Below are 25,414 nucleotides of genomic sequence, written 5' to 3'. Positions count from 1 at the left end.
ATGCATGCTCCCCAAGGCATCCTACTGGAACTAAACAAGTGTCTATTATTTGGTACCCATGTACTAAGACTTTGTGAACAGTGGTCGACATCGGATACCAAGCATATTTTTTCTGATAAGCCACAAAAACTTTAGCACAGAAGTCTTTAAACTTTTCCGAGTTTATTTCGTACTCGCAGTTAATTGTCATTAGAATTGTATGAAAACTTTGTAAAACATCATAATCAAAATCAAGAATTGATGACAGTAAAGCTGCATTGGAAAATGCTCTTCTTTTTCGTTAGATTTTTTAGCTGAAACTGTGGCAGCATGTATGAGTAAGGGAGATAAGTTGTTATTCTCCTCTGAAAGTTCCGCGGCTAATTTTCTTTTCAGACGAGGACCAGCGCTTTCGTAATCACATTTTGGGCGACCCACTTTATTTGCCAATGCTTTTCCCAAGCCATTTTGCGTGCTTTCCCTTAAATCTTTCTACAGTTGAATTACATTTAGGCAAGTGTTTATTTAAATAATTGACAAAACCTTTCACTATTTCATTTATCGACTTTATGGTTTCGTTATCTAAATGTTTTTGTTGCTCCAAATGTCAACCAGCTCAGCACGACTGAACACATATGGTACTAGAAAAATTAGATTTTTTCGAAAACGTGTGGATTCGGACAAAAAGGATTAGTTTCTCATTAATCTGCACACTTTGGTTAATAGTTTCTCACTTACAACTTTTTGCAACGCTTTGCCATGCAAAAGTACTGATCCAAGAAACACAACTAAGCTAAGAAAGAGAGTGATAAGTATTGAGGTAGTGGATGAAACAACTGAGGTTTTTGTTTTTAATGATTTATATATTTTATTTACTCAACTGCATACATGTTTTTTTTTTTAATAACTCTCTTGATATACAGATAATATTCTTCCTCATACATATAAATTGTACCATTTTTTTTAGCAAGTGTTTCGTTAGTCTATACGGGAACTTACTCATGATTCTGTCTTTGGAAATACGTTTACTCGATTTGTTTATAAGTATGAATTTTATATAGTAAATGTTTAAACGTGTGTGTATATACAGCTAAGGAATCTTGTTGTCTTTTAAATTAACTATATATAAAATATCGAAGTTTTTTTTTAAATTTGCAATTATACTTATTTAAAAAATAAATCTAATGAATTTACACTACAATAATCATTTTGATACGGAAATACAGCAAAGCGAACAAAATAAATTACAAAATAATAAACAAAATTATCACAAATAATAACAGCACAGAAAGTATGAGAATTGCGGCCCATTGACGCTTATCTGCAAATGGAAAACATATAGATAAGATTGATGGGTTTTACATGGGTAAACACGAAGTTATCTGCAACTTACCATTATTCATGTGTAAAACTTTGGCAACTTTTTTCATTGTTGTATCTAGTTTGGACTCGGTTGTGTCAAACTCATTCCCAAAATCATCCAACATGACCGCCTGCTCATCCAACTCGACGCCTATTTGGCGCGAAACAGTCTTAAGGGTGCCAATGGAATCACTTATCATATCCAACTGCTCATCCTGTCCCTGAATCATGCGCTGTTGTACGGACACCGTTTCACCCACATATCGATGTCCCGGACTGTCCAAGCCATTGCCATGTCCTCCATAATGACTGGGACTATCAATATCCAGGGCATTCTCCAACTTGGAGTATTTGGTTCCACTGTGTCGCGTTGCCGCCGCGGCTGCTGCTGCTGCGGACATGGTGCCAGCAATAGTATTGGCCACCGATTGTGTTTGTGAATTGGGACAGTCTACCAGATACGTCCGATCGTTGTGCGAATGATATTCGTTGGTTGGATTATGATTGTGATTGAGGTTGTGACTCCGTTCGTTTTCGAGTAATGGCTGATGTGCGGTTATGTCTCTGTCCCTGTTCCGGTTCAGGCTCATTTTATCCTTCATCTGTTTGACCTCATCCCGTGTGTTGTCTATAAAGTGTCGCCGGCTGGATAGTTCACGATTATCTATACGAAATTTCGTTGGATTCTTCTCGACAATGCGTGCTAAATACGAAAAATAAGCGAGTTAAGGAAAATCGGTGGTAAATAATTGTGTTCAATTGATTTTTCGCACAAAATGAAGTTGGCTCATTTGTTTTTATGAAAAAGGATATTGATAGTGTCCTCGAGATCCTCCAGGTCCCATTCAATGCTGCGCAGCGAATTACGCAGCTCCGTTGTGGTCCATTCAACCTCGGCTCCGCCGTTTTCACCCAATTCACGCCAACGCAGATAGAGTCCGCGTGTTTTATTCAGAGCTTTGAAGACTTCACTGCAAAGATACAATATGAAAGGGTTGGGTGGGGGATGGAGGCGGGGGATGGACAGGGTTGCATCAGAATGTGTTTTCGCTGTGCAAGTGCAAAATAAAATGCATACTCCTTGACAACAAAAAATGGATCCTCCAGAGACATGACCCCACGCTCTGTCACGTATTCTACTTGCGTTGAAATGAAATTTTTACTGGTTTTCGTAACGGTAACGGTAACGGTGACGATGAGCGCACTTGACTTTTATATTCATGGATTTTTCTTTTTTTTTTGTGCTCTTTCGATTTCCTTTTATTTTTCGTTCGTCTCTGTTGTTTCAATCACGTACTCACGTTGAGCGTATGAGCAACAACAACCCCCCAACAATTTTTGGGGGTGCGTAAATAATGCAAGTTAGAAAATATATATGCGATTCTCTTGGTTTGTTAATTTCGATACGGAAAGTATTTAAGTTTTGTTAGCATGAAATTCAATATTAACTTGATCTAATCTACATCTACGTTTTATTGGAAGTTTTCTATTTTCTAAGCACGTTTATTGATTTTGCCTTCTTATCTTAGTTTTTTATTTAAGGGATTCTCATTTATAGACCGACCGCGTTTGCAGCCAGGCTATTGCGATAGCCAAAAGTAAACTGACGTTATTTTACGCTCTACGTGCTGTTTCAGGAGCGTAATAAGTGGAGTCTAAAGGTGATGGCATTTGTTTATGCCGCTCCAGCGTCTGCGCAATGCTTAAAACACCCCTCGCTCACCCTCCTAACACAATCGCGATAGCAAACCCACAGCAACAACAAACCGCAAGCAAATTCATTGTTATTAACTTTGAGATTGGAAACCATAACAGCAATTTTTCTTCTTGAAAGCTTTTATCATTTGCCATTTAAAAAAAAACATCAAAATAAATTTTTTAATTTTAACAAAGCTATTTACTAAATGGATCTTCCTCTCTCCCTCGCTCCCTATGTGTGAAATTTACTCTCTGAGGCCAGCCACCTGCTTGTTGTTTTTGTTTTGCAAGGTGCTCATTTCAAAACTGCTGTTTTAGTCACGGCATTTAATTAATAAACCCTATAGAAACTCACCCATTACATGTTTCCACTTCATTAAGTAAGTTTCTATACACAAACAGTCTGGCTTACACAGAATAATTTTCCTTATTGCTCAAATTTTAACACCTTTTTAGTTTCAGCTGTGCTCTGTTAGTGTTGTTGTTGGTCTTTTTTTATTAACACAACACACACACCAAGTATTTTCTAACGTTGTGGCAGCCTTGGCTCTTAGTTTTAAGCTCATTTTTAGATTTAGTGGCAGCACTTGAGTCCCATAAAATAGCCCTGGCCCTGAAAAATGCCAGTTCCCGTTTTTAGATCAAATTGCAGTTACCGATAGTTTAAACGTCTGGCCATGCCATTTTGGTGCGATAGTCAAAAATCTTTTGGGTAATGCAAATTTCGATATGCAATAACTTTGCATAAAATTAATAATTTTAAGAATATGAGATCAAATAAAGGTTAGCATTGTAACATTACAAAATGCAATAGCTTTGAAATAATTTAATTTAATTTGATGAAAATTAAAAATTCGAAATTAGATTAATTAGATCAAGAATTTAAAATGTTTTATCTTCAATATTAAGAAAATTTCAAAAATAGCTGAATTTTGTTTGGTGCATTCGAATTTACAATTTGATTAAAATGGTACAAGCTGCCAGATCGGTAAGCTTTGCAGGGTGGCAGCCTTTGCACCGGGTGGCAATCTTCCACACCAGTGCTGGCAAGTCAAGCAGTCAGTTTTGACCGTTGAGAACAACGGTCTTTTCATATTGCAGGTTTTTTAAACTGCGCTTCTAAATAAAATTAATTATTATTAAAATGCTGCAAAATGATGCAGTGCGTACTTTGCAATACGATAGCGAAATTCGAGTGGCGCAAACATCGAGTTCTACAGAGCCCAGAGGTAATTTAATTTCACATTTTTAACGTATTTTGAATAATACTCGCGTGAATCATGTTTAAATGGCTAAAGTTTTTAGTAGCTGATAAAAATGATATTGGTGTAGGTGCTTTGTAAATGCTACATTTGGATTAATTGGCAGTGTGTTGTATGTGTCACACAAACAAACTCAAACTAGGTACAAATTGTCCCTATCCGTATCTTATCAGTCGTTGTTCTGTTGCGGTTTTATGGCCATTTTCACCGACGCCATTATCAAGTGCCTTTGTTTAGAGTCGACTTGACCAAGTGATCGATATATAAGAGCGTTCTTTCCATTGAAAGGTGAAAGATTAGTAATCTATCTTGTTACCATTTTTTGTTTGTTTTGCAGTTTATGACTCTCAAATCAGCATAACTTCACAGCCGCGTCCAACGTCAGGTAATTGAGAAACAATATGTAATTAAGTTATTAGTAATGAAAGCAATTTGTATATACTTACATTAGAGGCACCAAGAATTCCATTGCCCATATCTACAGTGGCTGGCAGTCGAACATTCATTCCCTTGGCTGGTTACGATTGTCTTGCGGATTTGCCCTCGGTGCACATTGAGCAAACATTCGAGTTGAACGATTGTGAGTTGAAGTTGTTTTTTATCTGACAAATTGGCAATTAATCCAATTGTACTTTGTGTAATTGTAGCTCTCACAGCTGTCTCTTCGGAGAATCGCTATGTGGTGCGTTCACCACTTGGCGATGCCATCTTTGCCGCCTCCGAGAGCTCCACAGAGAACAATCGCATGATTTGGGGCGCCGGTCGACCATTTCAGATGCATCTGCTGGACAAGACACATCAGGAGGCATTAGTATTCCGCAAGAAGCTGGCACTTGGCGCTATTTGTTGTCAGCCCAAGAATCTGGAGATTTGGATACCGCCCGGCAATGTGCTGGGCCGTGTGGTGCAGTCACCAACGTTTACCCAGCCCGAGTTCTATATCGAAGATGGTATGACCAATCAGCCCATTTTCTGTGTGGAGGGACCATCAAATTCCGGTTTCTGCTGCTACTGCTTACCCAAGGAGTGTTACTTTAAGGTCAGTCAGAATAAATTAGGATTAGCGTGGCTAAATAAATCTCATATATTGCCTTTCTGCAACAGATCCACTCGGGAGGTGATCTGCGCGCCTCAATAGATCACAAATGGTTGGCCAGCAAATCGCAGTATACCACCAATATTTACTATAGCGATGTCAAGCTAACGGCAAAGGAGCGTGCTTTGATTCTAGGCTCAGCCTTCTTGCTGGTAAGTCGCCCTTAAATATCTTAAATAATTAATTACCTATATATATTTTTCCCAATTTTTGCAGGAATACATGTACTTTCAAAAACGCTTTTAAAAATAAACCAAATCAAACAATTTAAATGTAATATTTCACATAGATTTTTTTATTTTTTGTGTCATTTCTTTTTGTGGTTGTTTGTAAAGTTTTCATGTTCAGTTTTTGATATATTTTACAATAATGTAATAAATCACTTCATTTGTTGTTGTTTTTTGTGTTTGTTTAACATACATATACATTCAATATATATATATCTATTAAGCATATATGTAATATATAAATATATATACTTTTGCTATACTCTTGTAGCCATTTTGTACAATAATTTTCATTAATTTCTATAAACTTTATGTGTGTGTGTGTGGTTCTTGCTTAGCTAGCCTATAAAACTTAATGTATATATGACAACATAATGTTTTTATTTATATATATGTATATATAATTAGTTTATAATATAATTTTTTTTAAGTTTTATTTGATTTTCAATTTGCTTTCGCTAATTAAATAATTAATTAATTAAAACAAACAATTGAAAAAGAGTCTCGTGGTCTCGTTGTTTTTTTGTTTAGCTAATTTAATTAAAAATTAAAAAGTTTTAACATAAACATAATGATAAAAAGGTTTTCATAACTCCAATTATTATTATTTATTTTTTTTTTTTTTTGGCTATAACAAACTTCAAATTAGGGAAGAACTACGTGATTAGCTTGGAAAATATTAGGGCTGGCCAAGGAAAGGAGGCGTGGCTGAGCTGGGAAAAATGGTGGGCTAGGCCTTAATTAATTATACACTAATTATACACACAAAAACAGTATTATATTTTGTTACGACTCACAGCGCTTCAGGAGTTTTGTTTTTTTTTTTGTTTTTATAATTGTTAGTATTTCGAAAAAGAAATTAAATATGTTTATATATATTTTTTGTGTGCTTGTATATATATATATATATAGATTACTTATAATTAGGGCTAGCGTACATGGTACCTGCTGTACAGATGTGTATATATTTAAGAGTTGAACAACTAACTTTTATAGTTGTGAGTTGACAATAACTAACTAAACTAAATACTTAGGTTGCAAATTGTAGTTGCTTTATATATATAAATAGTATATATAATATATATATGTAGATCGTACATATGCTTGACTTGTCCACACACACGCACATACATCAATGAAACTAGCTTCAAGTGAGGCTTAAACTTGCTTCTAATTGTGGCAAGGCAAACAATTGAATTCATTTAAATTCTTCAAGCTTGTCTCTCTCTCTCTCTATGTGTGTGTGTGTGTGTGTGTGTAGTGTGTTGTGTGCCCAAATGCGATATGCTTAGACATTTGATATGCGCTCGTTGTTGTTTTGGTCATTGCCGCTTCCAGCTCTGTATTGTTGTTGCTGTACATCCTGTTGGATTGGTGGCCAGGCATAGTTGTGATAGGGATAGGACCACACTCAGGTGGGCTGCAGCATGTACATGTAGTGTCAGTTGCTCGCTGTTGCTGTGGATGCCGCCAATGGGTGAGTAAGTTGCTCATTGGTGTTGCTTCTCGCCCGCTTCTCGCTGCCCTCCAGCGGATTGTCGCTCTCGTCGCCGTTGCTGCTGAAGCTGCTGCCGGGCAGACGACGCTTCAGGCTGTGACTCTGACTGAGTCCGTTGGCCAGTGTTTCATCCTCGGACATGGAGCTGGCACGTTGTGGCGTGTTGCCCGCACTGTCGTTATCCAGCGATGCAATTGCCGAGGCAGCTGCACTATTCGCCGCACTGAAGCCATCCTCGGAGGCGCTGTCCTGCCCAGCTGCCGGTGTATCCGATCCCAGTTGCATCATGCCCGATGGCGTGGTATAACCACTTAGCTTATTGGGATCCTTCTCGAGCAGCTTCTGGGCCAGCAACTTGAGTGATATCAGCGAATTCTCACAGTCACTGGTATCGATCTCAGTCAGACTGATCCCGGCGCGCTCAATCTCTGCATAGGTGCCAAATGGTAGCTTCTGCAGACACTCGAGCTTCTGCACATGCGTCTTAGAGCGCAAATGCTTCGCCAGATGGCCGTGGATGCGAAAGGCAATCTTGCAGTCGGTGCACTCAAATGGACGTGGATTCGATGTGGTTGGCACACCAAATGTCGACGTCATCATCACCTTGTTCTTGTGCGCCTCGGAGCGTTCGTGCTTCTGGAGATGTCCCTGCGTGCGAAACGAGATGCTGCAAGGTTCGCACTTGAACTTGCGCTCCATGTAGTGGATGTTCATGTGCAGCGTTAGCTGATGTTGCCGCTGGAACGTCTTGTTGCAGATGCTGCACGTGGGACGCGCATCGCCGGCAATTGGCGGTGGCGGTGGTGGCACAACGCGACCAGGATAACTTGTGGAGGCAACGGAAACTGGAGCAGTCACCTCGGAGGCGGCACTCGTTGGAGTTGTCTTGAAGACTTCCTCGCCAACGATAACAGTGCGTGCGGCAGGAGTTGTTGTTGTTGTTGCAGCATTGTTGTTGCTGTTGCTGTTGCTGAGCACACCACTGAAATCGGTGGCATCTGGTTGCTGCACTGCAGCCGGTAAATTGGCATTGTGAGGCAGCTGCTTTGTGCTCGATATGGAGACGGCAACAGGAACGGAGACAGCTACGCTGACAGCAACGGGCGTTGTCTGCTCCTGCTCCACAGTTGCACCTGCACCCGCACCTGCTCCTGCTTCGACTTCGTCCATCTCCTCGACTGCTGTTGGCGTGGCTTCGACAATGGCAACCGGCTCCGGTGTCTTCACCTCATGCACCTCAATGCTCGGCAGCTCTGTGATAATCATTGGCTGTTTGTTCAACACATGGAGACTGCTGCTCACAATTGGAGTGGCTGAAGAGCTGCTGCTGGTGCTTGTGACCAGGTAACTGCGACTGAACTGACTCTGCTTCATTTTGGCATATTGCAATGCCTGCTCCTTGATGTAGGTCTGCAGGAGGACATCATCTCCTTCAGTTTCGCGCTTTGCCTGCTCCTCCATTTCCGCTGAGATGCGCACCTTGTCGGACACCGAGATGAGTGTCTTCATGAAGCCAGATTCATTATTCCCGGTGCCAAAGATGACATCGCGCATCTGTTGGGCCTGGGATTTGGGCAGCAGCTGTTCAATCGGCGAGCTTCCAGCTGATGAGGCTGGCAATTGGCCAGCTGAGGACCGTGGCTTGGTCAGATCCATGGGAGCACTGCTCTCATCGTTGGGCACGCCACGCTTCGGCTTGGATTCCTCCGGATTGGAGTAATACTGTTCTTGCTTCTGGTAATCAAACGGCGGCTTTGGTGATGTAAATGAACAAACCAGACGCTTGGGTTGCGAGCTGCCCGCTGCACTGCTGCTGCCAGCGGAGGAGCCAATGCTATTCGCCGGACTGGCAGCCGGCAGTGGAGTATCCTGCAGCTGGGAGGGAAAGGGAGAAACACTCTGCGGTATGGGCGGTGTCATGGACAACGAGAGCAGGCCACGTGCTGCTTCGTGCTCCTTTAGGCGTGACTTGGACTCATCCGTGTCTGCAAAGGAAATTTAGTTTAATTTAAACATCAACATCATGATTCTCTATAAGAAGTTTGTCAAATAATACCAAGAATACAAAAAAACAAAATTAGGAACAGTTAAATTAGGTATAATATTAGGTAGGCAGAAATTTGAAAAATTTTATAACAAAAAATGTTGATAGGCAAAAGTATATATAAATAAATTAAAATTATAATCGAAATATGAATTTCTGTTAATTTTTCAAAATATTATTTGCATAAGATTCTATAAATACTGCAATTAGGTTTGTTTTTATTTTTTATGAGTTTTTGCTTTCTTTTTTCTATTTATTTTGGTTCCCTAAACTTTAAACCCAATTTGATCCAAGTTTCCATTATTTAAGTTTTTTTATTTTAATTTAAAAAGATTTTTTTTTTGGTTTCTTGGTCTTTGGTTTTGTAATTACAAATCTTATCTTTAGGAAAGACTTCAACTTACCGCTGCTCTCGGAGTCATTGTCGCTGTAGTCATCGGAGTCGGATTCGCCTGCCATGGAGGAAGTGCGTCCGCCGGCCGAAGTTGAAGATTGCTGATCGAATTCCACATCGACATCGAGGAATTCACCATCTGCCGGCATGGGGCCAGGATTGATGCCCAGCTCTATGCACTTCTTGAAGTGCGTCTTTGATTGCATGTGCTTGGTGAGATTGCCCTTCGTTTTGAAGCTGTAAATGGACAGAGATTTAGTTTGGAATGCAATTGAAATGGGCAGGCGACAGGTGACGTACCTAAAGTTGCAGTGACTGCAGGTGAAGGGACGCACATCCGTGTGCGTGCGTATGTGCTTCTTGAGCATAGATGGCTTCTTGCAACGTATGCCACACTCGGAGCACACATAACGGCCGCGTCCACGTCCCCGTATGTAGGTGTAATCCTCATGCGACTCATAGCCACCGACTAGTAGTTGCCCCGACTCCAATTTCTTGGCTGCTGCCTCATCATTCGCTGCCTTGGCTGCCACATTTGCCTCACTCAATGTTGCAATTGCTGGCGGTTGCTTCAGCTGATGCTGATAGAACTTGTTCTGTCCATTGGCGATGGTGGAACAGGTGCTCACAGTTTGCTGTGAACTAACCACAGAGTAGGACATCTTGCCCTGTCCGGCCATGGCCGTAAAGGAACCACTACCAAGCATCTTTTGCCTGGAATCATATAAAGCCATCACTTGCTTGGGCTTGAAACCCAACGGATGCGGTTGATTCTCCTCGCACACTTGCCACACACTGTACATGGACAGCTTGTGCATGCCAGCGACATACGATGGCTGCGGACAGTTCACTGTACAGTAGAACATCTTGGTGCTGCACTTGAGACCCAGATAAGTGTAGGCATGACCATTCAAATACAACTGCACGCATGATTTCGAGGGACGCGGTGTTTCCGGTGAGATCAGTGGCAACGTATTTGCCGTGGGCGTGATTCCATGATGACGCTTGGGCGTAAAAGTGCCCGGCTTAAGGGGCAGACTGGTGGGACGCAGGAATTTCGATTTGGCACTGGTTGCAGTTGTTATTATTGTTGTGGCTGTTGCTGATGTTGCCGTTGTATTGTTGATCGACTCCTCCGGCGTGTCCACGTGCAGCGGCGCCAGCGCCTCCTGCGTTTTATGCACATTATCGAAATTAAAGTGTCGCACCTCGGGCACAGTGAGCTCCGAGGTGGAGCAGCTCTTGACGTTGTCTGCCATGCGCAGGAAATTAAACGGTTGCTTCTTATTCAAGTCCAGTCCAATTGCAGCTGTTGCTCCAACTGTTCCTGCTGAAGATCCACCTGTTCCTGCTGCTGCCTTGTTGCTGCTGTTCCATTGAAGTGCATTACGTTGTGCTGGAGTCGGCGGCTGTCGACTGAATTCGCTGGGCACATTTTGTACTCCACCAAATGGTGACAATGCCTTGAGCGGCGCTTCCAGCAACAGATTGGGACTTGGCTGCTTGCGATTGGGACTGCGTCCACGTGTTGCTGCCGGCGGCAGCTGCAGTTGCTGTGGTGGCGGCAACAATGACAAGCTACCCGGTCCCGGTATGCCCGGCACATAGGGTATTGCCTTGCTGGCTTCACCAACACTGTTGTTGTTGTTGTTGTTGCTCATGGGCGGCAATGTCAACGGATTGAAGGCAGTTATGGAATTGATGGGCGGAAATTGAAAATGTTGTGGCGTTGTGGAGGAGGAGGAGGAGCTTAACAGGAATCCATTATTAGGCGTGGATAATTTACGCTCCTTTGAGTCGCTGGGACGTGGCGACATCTCCTGAAAACTGCCGCCGGACAGCAAAGGAGTGCGTATCATTTTGGGACTTTTGTTGAGCTCAGGACACTCGGAGATGGGTATCATGCTGCCGCCAGAGGAGGTAAAGCGACGCAGTCGCTCCTCCTTGGCGCTATAACTGCTGCCCGACGACTGCAGTTGCTCCTGATTGCTGCCAAAGATCAACTGCACCGCCGCTGGCAAGGCAAAGGCGGAGCTTGTCGAGCTGAGGCTTCCGCTTCCACTTCCGCTTCCGCTGTTGCTGCTTCCGCTGTCGTTGGCCAGTTTCACACGCTTGGCCGGCGTCTCAATGATAATGTTCTCTAGACGATCCTCGTGCATTTTTGTTATCACCACTTGGGTGTCCTGCGTCTTGCGCGGTGCCGCATAATCCACAAGCGGCGTTTTGCCCAAGAGCGGACCCGGTGAGGGTAAAGGTGCATCCACAAAACGCAGTGCAACGTTAGCGGCATCAATGCTGGGCGGCAAAATTGCAGGCGTGACAACAGGCAAGTTATTGCTGCTGCTGATAGTGCTGCAATTGTTGTTGTTGCTACTGTTGTTGCTGCTGCTGTTGTTGTTGCTGCTGTTGCTGGTTGAGGTGACCGTGGATGTGCGCGCCGGCGATTGTGACGCACTGAGACGACTCAACACTAGGCTGCTCGGTTTCGTCTTTAGCTGCGACCAGGCCAACTTGGCCAAGGACAATGGATTCTTTGAATTGGCCATGTGCGTCTTCAGTTCGGGCAAACTGAACGATATGGAATTGGAGCGAAAGTATTTGCTGCTCGGCGATGAGGCTGGACTCATTGGCGCACTGCTGCTGGCATCCTGGCAGTAGGTGCTGTTATGCAACTTCAACTCATCCGCACTGCGAAACTCATTGGCACAGATGGGACACGAATAGACGGCATCATCGCCCTCGCCAATGGGCACAGCCAAGCCGCGTGCATTCAGCAATAGATTCTTAATGATTGAATTGTTTGGCTGTTGCATTGTTGTTGTTGTGCTCTTTGGCACTGACGTGGCAGCAACACTTGTTGCTGTTGCTGCTGTCGCTTTTTGCGGCAACACTGGCTTTGGTTTCGCGGATAAATTAAGAGGTTGCACATGATTCGATGTCGTTTGTTGCTGCTGCTGCTCCAATTTGGGCACTGGCGTCGCTGGATCCTGACGATATTGCAACGTTTGCAATGGCAACGGCGATGGCGGCGGCGGCAACTGTTGCAGCTTAGCATTAGGCGTTGCCAGGGGCGTGGCAGCGCCTTTAAGGCTCACATAATTAGAGCTACGCTTAAGCAGACCATTGACAGGCTCCAGTTGCTGCTGCTGCTGCTGTTGTTGCTGCTGCTGTTGCAAGTACATTTGGTATTGCTGTTGCTGCAACAATTGTTGCTGCTGCTGCTGTTGTTGTTGCAGCTGTTGTTGCTGCTGCTTTTGAACTATGGCCTGTGCCAAATTCACTTTGGTCTCGCCCATCTGCTGAGCATTGTTGCTGTTGCTGTTGTTGTTGCTGATGTGAGGCGTCGCATTGCTGTTATTGTTGATGCTTGTGCTGTTGATGTTGCTGTTATTGTTGTTGGCATTGTTAAAGCTGCGCGAACGATTCAACTGCTTGGGATACTTTTTCTGCAACAATATCTCCTTATTCTCCACTATGGCCTCGTTCTGTGAGATCAATTTCGAGATGTGCTCCTGCACCTTCTCCACATTCTGTCCAGGATTAAGAGAATGTTTCTTAGTTAAGGTGTCTATAAAACTGATGAGATTTACTTACCACTTGCATGCCACCGCTGGCGCTGGCAAAGCTGCTCAAGTTGGCTGGAGGCGTGGGCGTGGCAGGGGCTGGCAACACGGCGGCGGTTGTTGCTGTTATCGACGCCTGTTGACTGTTTGAACGCACCAGCTGTAAATCAAGTATACGACATGTTGTTAGCAATTATTAAGAAATCTGCAGTCGCGTGTGCTCGACTACGAAATACCCTGTGCGCAGGCTCTTACTTACAAAAGTACACTAAAAAAATCTTGAATAACTTTCGCGTTTATTTTTAGGTCAAGAACGAATTAAACTGTTATTTTTAATTCAAGTTAAAAAATTATAAAATAATGTATAATTTTAATTATTATTTAAAAATATTAAAATACAATTATTTTCAAACATTTTTTATTCAGATCAAAATATAAAAATTATAATGCAATATTTTGATAAAAAAAAAATACCACACAGAATTAATATTTTACAATTTATATTTAGATATTGTCACTCATAACATTCCCTGCTTAATATAACCTCGGCACAGCGTATAATAAATTGTTTCACTCACCTGCTGAGGTTGTGGCAATGGCTGTGGTGGTAGTGGTTGCAGCTGTGGTTGTGGTTGTGGCTGTGGTTGCGGTGGATGCGTAGGCGCCTTCAGCAGCGGCGAGTGTTGCTGTTGCTGGTGTTGCTGCTGCTGCTGCTGCTGCTGTTGTTGGTGCTGCTGCTGAAGCTGGAAGTGTTGCTGGAACTGCATTTGCTGAAAAGCTAACGCCTGATGATGCAACGCTGCGGTAGCTGGGTTAAAGTACTGCGGCTGCCCCAAGTAGTAGACACTTGTGGGCATGGTCGGTGGTGGTGGTAGTCCCGTCAATGCCGCTGGATTAGCAGCTGCCGCTAGCAGCAATGATTGCTGTGCGTGTAGCTGTTGTTGCTGCTGGTGCTGCTGATGCTGATGTTGTAGCTGCAGTTGCATCTGATGTGAGTTGATGTGATTGTTGAGCTTCAACTGGGTGCTCGGCGAGAGTGTTGGATGTGCCAATGTTGGTTGCTGCGACGCCAGCTTCTGCTGTTGATGTTGCTGCTGTTGTTGTTGCTGTTGTTGCTGCTGCTGCTGTAATGCCTGCTGTTGCTGTTGCAGCACCTGCAGTTGAACTTGCTGCTCCTTGCTGCTGCTGCCAGGCGCATAAAGCGCTGCATTATGAAACTTGGGCTTATATGGCTTGTAATCAATCGATTGCCGATGTTGCGCCGTTGCCGAGTGCAACGTATCTGCCGTTGGCGGCGGCAATGTGCCTGCTGCCGGCGAACCCAGCGGCAACTGTTGCATATGCTGCGGCAACGGCGGCTGTTGCAGGTACGCGCTCTTCGCCGCCGACAATGTTGAGGGAGATGGCGTTGGCGATGGCATGGGCTCATCATAAGGCGACTCCGCACGACTCAGCTACAATTAAAGTAGATAAAAGAGATGAAGAGATTAATAGATAACAGTCTAAATGTTACACTCGAAATGTTACTGTTAACAGAAAAATTGTACTAACAGAATTAGAAATATAAAAGCTGGAAGTATTTTAAATCAATTTTAATTTCTCAAATAATTTAAATTTTTATGCGGAATCAATTTAGAGGTCAAAGATGTCGCGAATCGTTTTAAGTGTTAGACAACTGTGAAGAATAAGTATAAAAAATTTAGCAATAAATTTAAATTTCACAAATGTACAAAATTTAAATGAAAATTCAATTTAGCGGTCAAACAATTATCAAATAGACATTCTTAAAAAAAAAACAATTAAGTTTCGATAAAAATGAAGAGGGTTCAACGATTTCAAAGAAGTGCAACTATTTAAGGACTAGATCGAAATGTTAAAGTGACGCTGTTACTGTTAACAAAGTGTTAGTTGACGCTGTTACTGTTAATAAACTATCGAAACTTACAATTTCCACACTTAGGAGCTCGGAACTGCTGTTGCTCAGTTCACCATCGCCATCCTGATCGGACAGACCATCCGCCTCATGGGCGGGCACATCGATGCCCCGCATTCGTGCCGCATGGGAACGGGAACGGCAGTGTTTATAGAGATTGCTCTTCGTTTTGAAGGCAATGCCACAGGTGTCACAGGGATACGGGCGTTCGTTTGTATGCGCACGTATGTGCTTCTGCAACACCGATGGCTTGGCACATGGCATATTGCAATAGGGACATATATAACGTCCCGGTTTCTCGGCAGGTGTTGTTGTGGTTGCTGATGTTGTTGCAGTTGCAGCAGCTTGTTGCGGCTGTATTTGCAGTGTTGCTGTTGCGGTAACAGTTGTTGTTGCTGCTGCTGCTGCTGCTGCTGTTGTTGATGTTGTTGGCTGCGTTGATTGCTGATGCTGTGCGAATGTTGCTGGCGATAATGTTGCATTGCTGGCATAGTTACTGTTGCTGTTGTTGTTGCTGAGCGGTGTACGCGTTCTTGGCGCACCAGCAACATTTTTACTGCTGCTGCTGTTGTTGTTGTTGTTGCTCTCTTCATTTATAAAATTGGCACTGAATTCATTTGTCGTCGTCACATGACCATTGAGCAATGGCACCGCCAATGACATCGACACTGGCACAACTGTTGTTGCTGCCGCTGCTGCAATTGTTGTTGTTGCTGCTGCTGGTGGTGGTGGCGATATGGAGCTATTAGATGACAAGGATGTGGTGCGCACCACATCAACAGCCTCTGCTTCGGTGGTGCTTGCCAACCGCTTGAATTTCTTGTGCAAATATCGCAAATTTGTTGTTGTATTTGCCCAATCGACAATTGTTGCAGCTGCGGTTGCTTCATCGCTGACTGTTGCCGTCGCATTGACTGGCACCACATGATTCGTTGTGGTTGTTGTGGCAACTGGGCCCGATGCGTTACTTGCCACATGCTGTAGCGTCATTTTGCTATCACTTATGTTCGCTTTATCTCTAGCCTTAAATTCATAATTATTCTCACTAATACTATTATCACTGTGGTGGTTGTTGTTGTTGTTGTTATTGTTGTTGTTATTATTGTTGATGTTGCTGCTGTTGCTCTCGACAACTTGAGCTGACAACTCTTGAGTGCTTGTACTGATTGCTGTTGTTACTGTTGTTGTCGCTGTTGTTGCTGCTGCTGCTGCTGCTGCTGCGGCTGCTGTAGTTGTAATTGTTGCTGCTGTTGTTTTGTTGTTGACTTTGTTTGATTTCGGTGTTGCTGTTGCTGCAATTTCGTTGCTGCTGCGATATGTTTCTTTCTTAGTTTTTGCTGCTGTTGTTGTTGCTGCCGCTGCTGCTGACGCGGCTGCCGCTGCTGCTGTTGCACGACGCGTGCTGCTCACTTTGTTGTTGTTCTTGTATTGTTTGCTGTTTGTTGCTGCTGTTTTATAATGCTTCGCTGTGTTTGTTGTTGCATTTTCCATAGTATCATCAAATTTACTCGCCTGCGATGTGTTTGACACGGGCTCATCTAAAATAAAAAAATTTTATAAAATTATTTAATATAAATTTGAATACAATAAATTATTATAGACATATAACGGTTAACGGTTATATTATAAATAATATGTTTAATAATAATTTTTCATTGAAAACCTTTTTTATTTTAATTTAAAATATATAATTTACAAAATTTTAAGTTAAGTGAATAAATCATTTTAGGTAAATTTACATTAAATTGTTGCCACATTAAAGTTCTTTGCACATTTTCCATGGCTAATAAATAATACACTTGTGAGGCAGCAACACTTGCCACGGCCAACTGTCCACAACTTTGCCACCATTAAATATTTATTTGCATTTCAAATTGGAATTTTGTCTAGTATCAAGATCCTCCTCTCTACCTTTCCCTCTCTGAATTATTAAAGTGCCTGGCAGCTGTTGTTGGATTTTATTTGGACATTTCATCAGAGCCAACTATCGCAGGTAATTGGGCTCTCAATCTTATCAGAAGTCAGAAACGTACAGCTGATAATGCTGCTAGGCACATGTTAATTGGTCAAAAAAAATAAATAAATAAAATATGATATATTAAATGGCTGGGAAATTCCTGCATTAGGTGAAATGCTTGTAGCAAATATTTAAATAATTCAGCTATAAACAAACATTTGTTTCGTTTATCAACTTTCTATTTCGCATTCGCACCAAAAAAAACTCAAACTGAAAACGAAATTTAAACGAAACTCATCCTAAAATAAAATTTAAAAAAATAAATAACATAAAGAAAAAGTAAAGTGCGCTGATTATTATTATTATTATTGTAGAGTTGCCTTATCAGCTTTATATACCCTATATATACAACACTGTAAGTGTGTGTGCGTGTGTGACACTGATTAGTAAATCCCAGTGAAAGAGAGTCGAGCACATACATTAAGAGGCTGAGAAATTAAGCTCGAGTCGCGCGTTAATTGACTTTTGCCACAGACTGTGTATATACATATATATTTATATGTGTATCTGTTTAGCATGCGTCGTTAGACACACATTTATATATTGCTATAGACTTGTGTTTACTTATGTCTTTATCAGTAATTTATAAAGCTTTAAATAACGTGCGATCGCAAAATAAAAATACAACAAATATATGTGAAATCCAGTAAAAATAATAAGAAAAAAAAAGTTGCCCAAAAATTCCATTGATAATGTCAGAGCTGGTTGTTATCAGTTATTTGTGGAACTCGTTGGGTCTACCTGAGTTCGTATTACTCACACAATCAGACTAAATAGAGCTTTACCCGATAAGTGGGCAATTGTAAACTCAAGTCCCTTTCACTTCTCTTCTCCTCTTCTCTTCTCATATATTTTATCACCTGCCTATGCACCTGTTTGACGTCAGTTGTCGCCAGTCATTAAGCGTTTTTCAAGTGTCATACGACAGAGATTAGAAGGCTGGTCGTTTAAGGCTGGTTTCCTCACTCAACGGCACTGATTAAGCATCAATTACATAAGAGCAACTATAGTGTGTAGTATGAGCAGGAAAGGGGATGGGGAAGGGGAAGTGCTCTAAGCATTATTTCGTTATAAATAGACGTTCAATTCGTGTCAATGGGTCAATTTACCAGGCGCCAAATGGAATTTCCTACAACTGAGACCCGCTCAAACCCTCGATTCTCTGGAATTTCTCTCCCAGTCATACTCGTACCATGTGCAGGTTGTTTACTAATTCTACATGCACACTCACACAAACAACACAAACTTTGTCACATTTCAAGCTGGTTCTGTTTCTTGTTCATCATGCCACAGTTATGACATAAAGTATATCTACACTCAAGCTTATTTCATCGAAACAAATGATCAAATTTTCATAAATTTTTTATACGCATTTAAATGGTATTAAGTTTTGATTAATATTTAATATTATATATTCAACCAATTGAGCAAGTAAATGTTGCTTTACTTTTTGTCGTCACTGTGCATTTAAATTATATGCTTTATGGTACCGTTATCAAAAATTAATTTCTCAATAAAAACAACCTAATTGAATGTTTAATAATTATGTATTTTTGCTTTCCATATGAGCGATAAGTGTAGTTTTTTTTTAGAACTAAAGTAAAAAAAAATGTAAAGCAAATATTTAAATGAATTTATTATCACGACTTTGACTTTGTTTAACGAGACGTTGTCGTGTTTTATTATTAGGAATTCAGTTTCAAAGTTTAAGCTCAGCTAAGTTAGATGCACACTGTAATTTGTACTTTAAGTTAGCTGTTGTAGTACGCACATAGCGAGTAAATATAATAATTGCAAAGTATACATACAAGAATTACAATTGCCTTCTCATTGTCATGCATGATAGTGATTTGAACAACGCACAATTCAAAAAAAAAAAAAAAACGGCGCCACTGTCTGTCAGGTCAGGCTTGTACGTCACTTGCAGCCGCAAGCAACTTAAGCTTGGCTTTCAGCCATTTAACAATTGTTAATTTATTAGCGGCAATCGTGTTATTCACTCAAGCATTCAAATATTCCGTTCGAACGGTTAAGGCGCGCTAAAAATTCGCGGAAATGATACGAAATTCCAATGAAGCCAAATAGTCTGATAAAAAATGGGCAAGGAAACGACAAAGTAAACAGCGAAAAAAAAACACAAATACAACGATGAGCACACACGCACACTCACAAACACAATCACATATTTACACAGTCACTTGCACAAGTAATTTGCATTGAATATGAAGTGCAATATGCAAAACTCGTCGTACCTGTGACTCAATTGCTCACTGTGAATATCAATATCAGTAAATGAAATCGATAATTACAGTTCGATAACTGATAGACCGCAACAATATCGGGGGACTGTGCCAAACAATTGAGAATGAAATCCGACAATATGACGAGAATACAACAAAAAAAATAAAAAATAAAATAAATAAATTGTGTTCATCGACAAGGCGCTCGCGACAACGAACGAGCGACCAGCGAGCATGAAACAGTTAAAGACAACTAGAGGAGGCAAGCTGAAAAATTCATTCAAAGACCAGTGCCCAAGTGGCAAAAGCAACAGCGGCAGCAGCAATAACAACAACAAAAACCAGACAAATCAGTGTGTGCGAGAGTGTGCAAAAGAAAACGAAGAAGCGACGCAAAGCGACGCGACTAACTGGCGAAAGAGCAGCGCGAAAACAAAAGCACACACACAATACAAAATACTCGAAAGCCCAAAGACAGCGACACGAGCAGAAATGAGCAAAAAAAAAATTGTACAATAATCAAATAATTGAGCGCGCCAAGGAAAGGCAGAGAGAGAGAGGGAGCGACATCAAAACGTCAACGTCGCATACCGCAGTGTATTCGCATACTCGCACTCTCGCACACTGTTGCAATTGTCAATCAAAAGTAAGCACAGGGTCGGCTGACGCTGCCGTTGCTGCTGAGAAATGATCAAATCAAGCAAAAACGTAGCCCCCAACAACAACAATAATAATAATAACAACAACAGCAACAACAGGTGACGTGAAGTGGGGGAACACAAAACGAAGAGACTGTCGCCAGCCCGTAGCCGTGCTATTGTTGATTACGTACGTACAAACACACACACACACATATGTATATGCCACGCCATAAACACGCGCACGCACACAAGCGCAGGCCCCCCCACCAGTAAATACATACATATGCGAATTTTTGCTGACTAAGGAAGGTCTGGGGAGCACCAGCAGCAGCAACGGCGAAACGATAACAACAAAAGCATTTAAAACGTAGAAACACAGCACAAAACGTAGCAGTGGAAAAAAGTGATAATAAAATAATAATTGCTACACACACCAACATACGCTCCCATATAGACATACAGATCCATATGTACGTGCGTGTGTGTGTGTATGTACATATGTATGTATGTATGAGCGACGCGATCGTGTGAGAGCGCCAAATCGCTAGAGTTGCCGCAGCTGTCTACACACGAATAAAGAGTCGCTCCCCTCGCCGCACTCTCGTCTCCCATCACACTCGAGTGGAGCACGAGCAGCCATGTGGCGAGGTATGTAGCCTGTTTTCAATACTACTCTTACTCAGAGACCACTGTATACCATATGTATGCATGTGTGTATGTATACAAGCAACATGACTAATCCAAACAACTTGACAACACTGTCGCCGCCGCTGCCGCTGGCGTCGCTGTGGCCGAACAGCGCTGACGTTGCCTGCGCTTTGCTTTTGTGTATTATATTGAGTCAATTCACAAGAAACGAGGAAACCCGCCATCATCGTCGTCGTCGTCGTAGGTTTTGTTGTTGTTTGCATTTGTTTATATTTTATGTGAGAGCGGTGGGCATGTGTGCGTTTGCGTGCGAGTGTGTTTGTGTGTGTGTGTTTGTGTCAGTCAGGCTGTGTGTGAGCATGAATCAAGCTGAAAATTTTAATAATTTTGCTCGTTTTGTTGTTGCCTGGCTGCAAACGAGTTTAGCTTGTTGAGTGTCGAGTGTATGTATGTATGTATGTATATATGTGCATGAGTATGTGTGAGTGAGTTAGTGAGCTCGCTGCTTGGGCTGTCGATTGGGGATTGGGGCCTGTGTTTTGGACAGCGCTACTTGTTTTCATCGACGCGGGCGATAATATGACACCAACACAAATGCAACAGCCTCTTGGACGAGCTTTCTAGAGCGCTTGATAAGCGCTTTTTGCTCACACTCCGTGTGTCTGTGAGTCTCTCTGTCTCCTGGTATTCGCTGTAGTCGTAGTCGGTTGTCTATGACGTACTCGTAAGCTCGTTGTTGCTGTTGCTGTTGCTGTTACTGTTGCCGCACTCAGCAGCAACACTTGAGTGTTTGTCGGAAATCAAATTAATGCGATTAAGCAGCGCTAACGATCGTCGCTCTTCTTTCTTTCTTTTCGCGTTGACCACAAAAGGCAAAGCAATTACATATGTATTTGTGTAGATACATACACACTTACACATACAATGCAACTGTTGCTGATTATTTGAAAACTCAGAGCTAGTATTTCCACTCTATATTTTGTTTACTTTGCAAGGGGTTTCCAGTGGCTAAGCAATGGGCCATAAAATAAACAAATCTTGAAATCAAAATAATACACATGAAATTCGCGTTAATTTCCTGATACATTATTTGAGAGGGAGAAATAAGTTTAGATTACAATGGTGCAGTAGCTTTTTCCAGTTAACTGATAATAAACTGATGTTCATATGGTTTATATTTCTTTTTTTTTTGTTTTGGGTGGGAGCTTATCGTTGGACTAACCCGAATTAAAGTAATGATATGTTCTTTGTCGAGAGTGGAAGAGGTCAAGGTACATTTTAAGTTAACCATACTAATTAGATAAGATACGCACTTATCATGGAGTTGGGAATGGACCCCGTACAGTAAAGATAATATGCTGATAATCTTAACATGTTGCTCTTATACTTTTTATAGATCATATTTTCTGAAGATATCACTCGACATTCGTTTCACTTCTATATAAATATGGTAGTAGAGTATATATAGTAAAATAAACTTAATTAGCAGCTAGACAATTACTCTATTCTATGACAATCTCGTATGAGTAAGCAATTATTTGAGATTTGCGCATATTTAAGCACATTTAGAATGAGAAATTCACAAGACATTTGTCGAAATTAGTTTTTCTGGCGCGGAAATTCCCAAAATGTTTGACGTCAAAAAATATATATTTGAAAAATTCTATTCGAAATTCGCCTTAAAATCTTTGACCAGTGCCAAGGTTCCAATTTAAACATTATTCATATATATCCGATTATTTACCCAAATATTGTGTATACTAAATATTTAATATACATATATAGAGAACTGACTGATTTTTTGGCACTGCACTTTGAATTTATAGTATAGACCTTGTACAAGTATTTATATCTAAAAATTAAATATATATTATGGAATGCAATTCTCGGATTTTTGTGGCGATAATCAAAACCAAACGGCACATTAGAAGTATAAGTGTTTCTTTCATTATAAACTAGAATGGAAATGAATCGAAAATAATTATTTTCTTGTTCTTTGAATTGCTTAATAATAATTTAAAAAATATAAATTTCGCTCTGGGAAAATTTCAAATTGCGTATAATTTTTAAAAGCAAAATAGAATATACAAATTTCCCTAATAACAAATGTGCAAGACATTTTGAAACAAGTTCAAAGCGACCACAAACGATTTCTACGTATAATTGTTCAAAATACACATAAATAGAAAAGTTCAGTTCTATTATAAATAGAATTCTGCGCCAAAAAGTGTTAAATAATTGCCAGCTAAATTTTTGTTTACATACAAAACATTTAGGATCAAGCGGAAAACACGAAAAAATAATAGATTCGATTATGTATGTTCGGCTATATCGTGATATATCTCTGTGTGTTGAATAAGTATGTATAGCCATAGCCCATTTATATGTTTTTTGTCTTTTTTTTACTTTTGCTTTCTCTTCTGCAGGGGAATTTCATGTGATTTGAATTTTCTGTATTTTTATTTCCACTTTTCGCTGTGTTAAACAAATAGAAAATTTATTTTTAAATGGCCAACTACGTAAGACGACATTCAAGTGTTTTTATTTAGATAGTACGCAAATTCATCTATATGTTTTAGCTGTAGCTATTGTTATAATTATAGACATGTCTATTGGCATTTTGGTTAACACATATTAGTTGGCCTTTTGTGTTAATTTTATGACAGCAACATTACCAATAAATATATTTCAGAAAATTTTAAATTTTCTCTTGCAGATCGATTATTTACTAATTGCTAATCATTCGGTTGTCAATATAACATTATGTAACTGTGCGGGAGATTGGGTCTTCTTAAAGTTGATTCTTTAATTTATACTTGACTTTTTTTTTCTAATGTCACGAATTGTTTATAAATAATTGCGGTCAAAGTCGTTCTTTTGAAAAGATAAATGATATGAAGAAAGCGAAAAATTAAAATTTCTCAAGTCAAGCGAAAAGTGTGATGATAATAATTAAAATAAAATACAAAATTCTTTTATATTTAAATAAATGAATATGTATTTAATTATTTTATTTTCATTGGCATTCTGGCTTTCTGGCATTTGAAGGACGGAAATGCCATGTGTATTTTGTTTTGAGTGTGTTTAGTTTTTTGCAAATTAGCAAAAAGTTGAATTTAAAACCAAAACAGCCAAGTATCTTTTGGGGGTGTCGAAGAATAAATAAACTACATGATATAGACTCTATATTATAGAGTACCGCTCTAGCAGATTTATTTCAGGTTAGTTGTATTTGAATTATTAATTAATCCCTATGATTTGACAAACTCTGTTGTGTTTAGTGTATATACTCGTATTGTTTATAACGTTTTCAATTAAAAACGATTACGTAGCATGCACAAAATGCTTGACAAACTGGTATTTTTTGGTTGTTCCACCTCGAAAGAGTTAAACAAACAGAAATCTATAGTTAATGGTTATAGAAACGAATGTGTGTGTATTTGAACGATGATGTTCACGCTTGAATGATCAGTTTAAAATGATTTTAAAGCAAAATTATTATCGTCTAGCTGGTGGAATTTGCGCCCACGCAGCGTTTGGACATCTTGACGAGTGGCGCGTATCTCTATCTGTATCTGTATCTATGTATATCTATTGCTACGTATCATGTATCTGGTATCTGTTGTCAAGGTCAGGGGTTGCCTAAGCCCCGACCGAGATCCATAACCATGTGTCGTAATTTTCGTTTCAGGGCATTCCTCAAATTCTCACACAAAGACAATGACATATACAGGCAGATACCGAAATAACTGTTGCATGCTTAATTGTTCTCACAACACTTCAGCACAGCTACAGGGGCACCTCTCACTCTCCCACTCTCTCATCCACGCTCTCTCTCTCTCTCTCTATAAACTGCTAGGATGAGTGTTTCAACTACACACACCCACAGTGCAGCATTGCCTTTGTTATGCTCTTAAGTGGATTTCCACCTTTCGTCTCATTGTTTAGTTGCTTTGTTCTATGCCGTTTTGCCTGCCCTTTTTGCTGTGTCAATGACGTTGCAAGCCTTTTCTCTCGCTCGCACTCTCTGCTGACGTCGTCGTCATCATCGGCGTCGCCGTCGCTGTTGTCGACGGCAGGTATCCTGGCGCCGGCTTAATTTACGTTTCTTCGCATGCAGGTAGAGAGACACTGACAGAGAGAGAGAGAGAGAGGGACAGAGTGAGAGCCCAGAGTATTTAGCTCAAGTCCAATGTGTTCCTTATTGCTGCAATGTGAAATTGAGCGCACAGCATGACACATGCTTATGCATTCACACCCTCTCTCACTGTCTCTCTATCTCATGGTCCCTTTCTTGTGCACGCTATGCAAGTACATGTTTCTTGTTGTTGTTACTACTCACCCGAGCACATTTGTTGTTGTTTTTGTTGTTTTGAACTCAGAAGAGGCAGAAGATGAGCAGACCTCAAAATCAAAATCACGACGCCACAAAAGCAACTACAACTACTACAGCGGGGGTTGCCCTGTTTATTGTTGTTGTCGTTGCTGTTGCTGCTGCTGCTGTTGTTGTTGTTATTGTTATTATCGTTGCTGTTCTTTTTGTGGCGCGCTACAAAACGTTGCTGTTGCTGTCACCGCCGTCTCTGCTGGCGTCGTTTCTTTGGCTTTGACTTTGTTTATTTTGAATTTTCACAAAATTTCTTGGAATTCCTGCACTCGCATTCGATTATAACGATTTGTTGCTTTTTATTTTCTAATTAAATATCGCTTCACGAACACACACACAAACTCACACTCACTCACTGTAATATACGCACTCAAACGAAACGTAATGACTTTTGCACTTTGTATTTTGAATATTTGATTTATTAG

General features: G+C 40.8%; 3 protein-coding genes across 4 annotated transcripts in view; 1 reads left to right on the top strand and 2 right to left on the bottom strand.

Moving 5' to 3' along the window:
* Positions 1-821: 821 nt before the first annotated feature.
* On the bottom strand, positions 822-3,539 carry LOC117784680 (syntaxin-6). Of its 2 annotated transcripts, none has more exons than XM_034622482.1 (4): positions 3,395-3,539; positions 2,155-2,312; positions 1,373-2,041; positions 822-1,300 (listed from the first exon to the last, which is right to left on the bottom strand). In XM_034622482.1, exons 3-4 carry the CDS (start codon positions 1,941-1,943, stop codon positions 1,224-1,226), a joined length of 648 nt encoding a protein of 215 aa, XP_034478373.1. In that variant the 5' UTR covers positions 1,944-2,041; positions 2,155-2,312; positions 3,395-3,539; the 3' UTR covers positions 822-1,223. The 2 variants fall into 2 exon arrangements, with proteins under 2 accessions (XP_034478373.1, XP_034478372.1); XM_034622481.1 differs by lacking the exon at positions 3,395-3,539 and adding an exon at positions 2,420-3,132.
* A 562-nt stretch (positions 3,540-4,101) lies between these two features.
* On the top strand, positions 4,102-5,674 carry LOC117783708 (phospholipid scramblase 3). The gene is made up of 6 exons (XM_034621237.1): positions 4,102-4,268; positions 4,639-4,686; positions 4,753-4,881; positions 4,949-5,340; positions 5,406-5,549; positions 5,614-5,674. The coding sequence occupies exons 1-6, from the start codon at positions 4,184-4,186 to the stop codon at positions 5,641-5,643; spliced, it is 828 nt and encodes a 275-aa protein (XP_034477128.1). The 5' UTR covers positions 4,102-4,183; the 3' UTR covers positions 5,644-5,674.
* A 561-nt stretch (positions 5,675-6,235) lies between these two features.
* The window catches only part of LOC117785538, a 52,067-nt gene continuing 32,888 nt past the window's right edge, over positions 6,236-25,414 (bottom strand). The window contains exons 3-8 of the mRNA XM_034623614.1: positions 15,069-16,594; positions 13,702-14,577; positions 13,155-13,283; positions 9,861-13,090; positions 9,571-9,797; positions 6,236-9,107 (exon numbers count right to left, since the gene is read on the bottom strand). Of these exons, the coding sequence (XP_034479505.1) occupies positions 7,066-9,107; positions 9,571-9,797; positions 9,861-13,090; positions 13,155-13,283; positions 13,702-14,577; positions 15,069-16,594 (8,030 nt within the window). The 3' untranslated portion in view covers positions 6,236-7,065. The remainder of the gene's footprint in view (positions 9,108-9,570; positions 9,798-9,860; positions 13,091-13,154; positions 13,284-13,701; positions 14,578-15,068; positions 16,595-25,414) is intronic.

This window comes from Drosophila innubila (assembly GCF_004354385.1).
Source record: "Drosophila innubila isolate TH190305 chromosome 2R unlocalized genomic scaffold, UK_Dinn_1.0 1_C_2R, whole genome shotgun sequence".
NCBI classification, from domain to species: domain Eukaryota; kingdom Metazoa; phylum Arthropoda; class Insecta; order Diptera; family Drosophilidae; genus Drosophila; species Drosophila innubila.
This window is presented reverse-complemented; position numbering and strand designations above follow the sequence as displayed.